Below are 5,573 nucleotides of genomic sequence, written 5' to 3' on the forward strand. Positions count from 1 at the left end.
AGGCATCAGCGTCCCCGACACACACACACACCCCCGGCGAGGGGTGGGCAGGCGGCCGGAGGGGAGCGCTTGCCCAGGCACCTCCTCACCGTGGCCTTGCGGGGTGGCTGCCCACCTGTCTGTCCCTAAGAGGCTTGGGAGAGGCGCATGGGACTAAGCGGGGCCGAGGTCCACCTGAACCCCACGGGTCTGTGTGAAGGCATTAGAAATAAATACTTATAAACAGAACACAGTCTTATCGTTAATTGCTGAGTGGACCGTTTCAACGTCGCTAACTACTGTATGTTAATTATAAGTCTGTCTATGCTTAAAAAAATATTAGAATGGCAGCGACACCCCATGACTCGTGGCCTCTCCCAACTCCCCACAGGGCACGTCTGAGAGAGCGACGACGTGGCCTCTGCTGGGAGCACGATGGGTCGTGCGATGCCGGTCCCCTGGCCAGAGGTGGGGCTCGCTGGACCCAGCGTGGGTGTCCCCAGGAGGAGGGGCCTTGGCTGTCTGGTTTGGGGGGGGTGCTGGGCGGCGATGACACGGTGGGTGGCGAGATAACGGGGCGGGGGGGCAGGGCCGGGCCTGCTGGCTGTGTCCAGGGCTGGGGCGTGTTCAGCTCAGACCCTCATCTGGGCAGACCTCCTTCTGGAGAGCTTGGACCTGCAGGAGGGCCGGGAGACGAGCAGCGGTCAGGTGGGCGGAGGTGGCGGAGGCCCGGAGGGGCGGCCACAGCAGCCTTCCAGGCTGCTTGATGTCCTTGGGCCCTGCTGGCTCCTGTATCACCAGGGACTCAACCTCGGTTTCCTGTCCCTGTGACTGGGCAGGAGCGGCCGCTCTCCCATCAGCCCCCGAGGTGGGAGGGGCCTGGCTACCCCCCACGCAGACGCATTTTCCCTGAGCGAGGGCTGACGCTGGTAGCAACAAAGTTTGAAAATCTCGGGATTCTGTGTGAGCAGCAACGACACAAAAACGGGCGCTCCCGTCCTCAGGAAGGTCCCCCCAGGCCCTCCGTCCCCCCGGCGGAGACTCGGACAGCTGCCCAGGTCCCGACGCGGCCCTACCGTATGGTCCCGGCCAGGAGGGGGTTGAACGCGTACAGCCAGTCGTGCATGTCCTTGTCGCTGTTGGCCTGCAGCAGGATACCCCGGTGCTCCGTGCACACCGCGAACGTGTTGGGCGTCTGCAAGACATCGCGCTGTGAGAGGCGGGAGGGCCAGCGCGCGGCGGCCACGGGCCAGGGAGGGCCCCTCGGGAGAGAGCAGGCACGAAGGCACGGGAAGGCAGGCCGCGGGAGCGGGCGGGGCCGGGCGGGCGGCAGGGACTCCGCGGTGTGCATGGCCCGGCTGTGCCCCCTTCCGCCCGCTCACGGCCGGGGCACCCTGCCTCCTCCTGTGCCGTGGGGACACCTTGCCAGCGCTCTGTCCCTACAGGATGCATTCACCCCTCGTGGCCAAGATTCCTTCCCTAGGACCCTGGCTCAGCCGCAGTACAGATGTGTCCGCTGGGGCCTACTTATCCGGCGTTTCTCGCAAGCCTGAGCCCTCAGCATGGCGGGTATAGGTGGCAAGTTGAGTTTCCACTCCCACCCCCCACCTGGGGAATAAAAAGGCGCCTAGTGAGTACTGCAGGCGCCCGCAGGAGCAGCTCGGGCACCCGGCACAGCCGTCTGGGGCGGCTGCCTGCTCAGACAGGAGCGGAGGTGAAGCCAGAGGACAAGGGGACGGGGGCTGCAGCCCTGGACCACCGCCCTGCTGCAGTGTGAGGATGAGGCCCCGCCCACCACAGGCGTCCCTGGGAGGGGCGGGGCCACTGGCCATCCAAGGGGAGAGGGCAAATGCTTGTCCCACCCACCACCATCGGCTGTCACAGGACCATCAGCCCCATGGGGGACAGAAACCCTGAGACATGAGGTGGGGAGGGGGACAGAGCAGCCGCCCCCAGTGCCTCTGCCCACGAGAGGCAGGACTGGATGGCCTCAGACAAGGGCCCACGGCGGGGGGACGAGGCCCTGGCCGGGGACCCGCCCGCCCCATTTCGCTGGCCGTACCTTGAGCATGGCCTGCTGGTCCTCGCTGTACTCCACCTGGGCAGTGGACAGGTTGAGCACGAACCTCTCCACGGCGTCCTTGTCACTGTTGTACATGTAGGCATAGGGCCGCCGCACCACCACGAAGCGCTTGGCCCAGCCGGCCGTGTGCGGCTCCAGGAAGTGCAGGTACCCCTTCTTGGAGACGATGGGGCTGTGGGGATGGGACACCTGCTCGCTGTGCCCTCCCAGCAGCCAGTGGCACAGGCAGCGGGGCCGCCACAGCACGGGCAGCAGCCGGCCTGCAGGAGGGACGGCCAGGGACGGCCACCTGGTGGAACCCCGCCCGGGAGGCAAGACCAGAGCCAGCCACCCCACCTGATTCCCAGATGTGAACTGGGAAGACGCTGAGAAAGCAGAAGCTGCCCGGCCCCGCCACGCTGTGGCTCGTGACCACAGCCCATCCGTGCGGCATTCCCAGGGCCAAAGGGCCACCAGGGGCCACACTGGTAACCTGCAGCCGCGTCACCACCGCCACCCCCGGGCCTGGACCCTGGGCCCTGGCTTTGACCGCCCCTGCCCCTGCCCCAGATCAGGGCGGTCAGCCCGTCCTGTGGAGATGGCTGCTGGACGGTACTTTTGAAGAAACAGCTCGGGGCGGCGCCCCACGCACCTGACCCGAATTTCCTGGATGTCGGGGACCAGCAGGCGCTGGGGCTCTTTGTCCGCCTCTGCTCCCTGAGCAGGGGACGGCGTCTTCTTGGACTCTGCCTCTGGCGTGGGCTCTGGCTCCGGGCTGGCTGGCCGGGAGCTGGGCTGGGGGATCCTGGGAGAGCAGAGCGAAGGCACTGGAGTCCTGCCTGGTGGCTCCTTGCGGGACCCAGAACCATCGCCACCGGTCCCACATCGGCCAGCATCATGCCCTCGGGACTGCTGGGGGCGCCCCTGGCGGTCTGCCCGCCGCGCCCAGTCGGAGCTCTGGGGCCCAGCTGCCTGATTCCGGACCATGCTGGACGGGTGGGGAGGGTCCCAGCTGTGCAGGACGCGCCCCTCTGGCCCCGTGGCACGTTCCGCCCTCCCCCGCCACCCGTAAAGGTGGCTCCAGCAACTCTCCATCTCCCAAACTGAGCCGACGTTGACACCAAGGTCTCAGGGACATGCCACGGCACATGCCACCCGCCTGGCTTGAGTGACCGGACCTGGGGGCCAGGGAGGCCTGGCTCAGGAGGACGGCTAGAGGGCTGGATGCCATCTTTTTTCCTCTTTTTTTTTAAGAAGAGGATTTGAAAACACTGAGGGGTTTTAAAATCTGACGGATCGGATACACGGGGCTGGCAGTGTGTGTGAGGCCTAGCAGACGTCACACGGCCCTCGTCCATGACAGCAGCTAGTGGTTCCCTGAGTTCTTTTTTGTCACCTTCACCCCCGCGGAGTGCTTTGCAAGCACTGCCCATCTGACCCGTTCCTGGTTTTATTCATGGCCACGTTGTAAATTTACGCTTCAAAACAAAACAGCCTCAGACAGAAGGAAGACACCGTGCTTGGATGGGGGCTGAGGGTGGGCACAGAGCAGACTCCAGGCGCGAGGCACCCCCCCCCAGGCGCCACCCTGGGTGTACATGGCTGTCCCAAGTCACTCGGCCACTTGGGACCCCCTTCTCTGCACTCCGCCTGAGTCACCGGCGGGCTCACGGTGCCGGAAGCATCTCCGAGAGCCTGGAGCTCACTCACCTCAGCTCAGCGGCTCCATACCGCCCCTCCACCAGAGACGGGCAGGTGGAGGAGGGAGTGAGTGTGGCCGCCCCCAGGGGGGACATGGACGGGTCCCGCAGCAGGGTGACAGACATCTCAGAGAGCTGCGGAGGAGAGCGAGCCTGTTGTGGGGGACGGGGACACAGACCATCTCTGGGCCCTCGTGGGGACAGTCCTTCTGAACCTCTGCTGGCATTCTAACTCTCATGAACTCCCACCCCAACTGCAGGCACCCTCTGTCCAGCCTCCCGATGCCCCTGCCCTTCCTCGTGGCCGCAGGGCGAGGACCGCTCTGGGTGGGGTCGGGGATGGTGTGGCCCAGCCGACTGCGGTGTGCGGCTTGAGGGCGGTGGGGACAGGCCCTCCCTGGCGGAGGGCCCGGGTGAGGACCGAGCCGCCGGGTGTGTGGGCCGGGGCCCAACGCGGCGCCCACCTTGCTCTCACTGGCGCTGGTGCAGACGTGGCTATGCACGTACTCTCTGTTGAACGTGTGCGTGAGGAGGCGTAAGCACTGCAGAGAGCAAGCGCGCGGTCAGCACCTCTGGGAGCGGACGGCCCAGGGGCCAGCCCCTCCGCCCCTCCCCCGGGACGCCCCCAGGGCAGGCTGCGGCCTGGGCGGAGGTGGGGTGGGGAGCAGCATGGTCCACAGGGCCAGAGGCCTCAGCAGCAGGGGGTGCCATTTCTGAGTGGCGGAGGTGAGTTCCCACCAATGTGGGCACTCAGGAGAGGGCAAGCCACTGCTCGGGGAGGAGGCTGGAACAGGACCCGGATCCCAGTGAGGGTGGGGTGGGGTGACGGATAGGGGGACTCTAGGGACCACCCCCGTCCCAGTCATAGGACGCTGCAGGGGCCCAGCCGCCCACCTTGACGGCCAGCTCCCGCTGCCTCTCGCTGGGCGCCTCCAGTGGCGAAGGGCGGCCCTCGGCTGAGAGCGGGGAGGAGGCGCTGGACAAGCTGTGGGACTCGGAGTCCTCGCTGGAGGCTGGAGACAGCGCCTCGGGGCCCGGCCGCTGCGTGGTCTCCAGCTTCTCCCGCAGCAGCAGGTAGTGCCTGGTCTTCTCCACCTGCACACGAGAGCCCAGTGCGACCTCACCCGCTGTGCTCACGAGGCGGGGTGGGCGGAGGCTCCACCGAGCACCAGGGCCCCGGCCAGGTCCTGGGAGAGCCCGCCTCTCCCTGGGCCACAGTGTGTGACACGGGACTCGGCCCCCACCCGAGTCCTGCAGCCGCCTTCGTTGAGGCCAACACGCTGCCCTCCCTCCACGGAGGTGCTGGCCTCGTGCCCCAGCGCACACCGGCCATGAGCCGATGGACAGCAGCTTCCAGGAGGGAGGGCCATGGGCTCTGCAGCTCCAGCCTTGAGGAGGGCTCAGATCGTGGGCCTGGGCTTCCCCCCGACACTATCCACGTGCACCCTGCAGCCTGGGTACTTGGCGTCTGCTGCTGGATGCTGGTTGCCCAACCAAAGCGACAAGCGACCCGTGTCCCCCCTCATTCCCCTTCTGTCCACCATCCTGCAGTCAGGTGGAGAGTAAACCTGCTCTAAGCCGATCCTCGTTTTTGGCGAGGGCCACAAAACCGGTGATTGGCCGTGTGAGTGTCATGTGACCCATCCTGGGGTGGCAGGCGTGGCTCACCTCCTGCAGGAGGCTCAGCTTCTCCAGCTCCCACTGGTGGTCCAGGATGAGGCTGTCACTGCGTGGCCGCCAGCCGGCCAGGTTCTCCTCGCCCCTCACGTAGGCCACGGACGTGTCCAGCACCCGCCTGCGGCGCCGCTGCATCCCTGCGCCCGGGACGCCCG

The 5,573-nt window shown here is 66.7% G+C and overlaps 1 protein-coding gene across 1 annotated transcript in view; it reads right to left on the minus strand.

Moving 5' to 3' along the window:
- Window positions 1-611: 611 nt before the first annotated feature.
- The window catches only part of KIF1A (kinesin family member 1A), a 65,704-nt gene continuing 60,742 nt past the window's right edge, over window positions 612-5,573 (minus strand). The window contains 8 exon segments of the mRNA XM_006909908.1: window positions 612-654; window positions 1,056-1,174; window positions 2,042-2,234; window positions 2,694-2,846; window positions 3,752-3,876; window positions 4,206-4,283; window positions 4,636-4,836; window positions 5,410-5,555. Of these exon segments, the coding sequence (XP_006909970.1) occupies window positions 612-654; window positions 1,056-1,174; window positions 2,042-2,234; window positions 2,694-2,846; window positions 3,752-3,876; window positions 4,206-4,283; window positions 4,636-4,836; window positions 5,410-5,555 (1,058 nt within the window).

The sequence above is a fragment of the Pteropus alecto genome, unplaced genomic scaffold, assembly GCF_000325575.1.
Source record: "Pteropus alecto unplaced genomic scaffold, ASM32557v1 scaffold143, whole genome shotgun sequence".
Classification (NCBI taxonomy): Eukaryota; Metazoa; Chordata; class Mammalia; order Chiroptera; family Pteropodidae; genus Pteropus; species Pteropus alecto.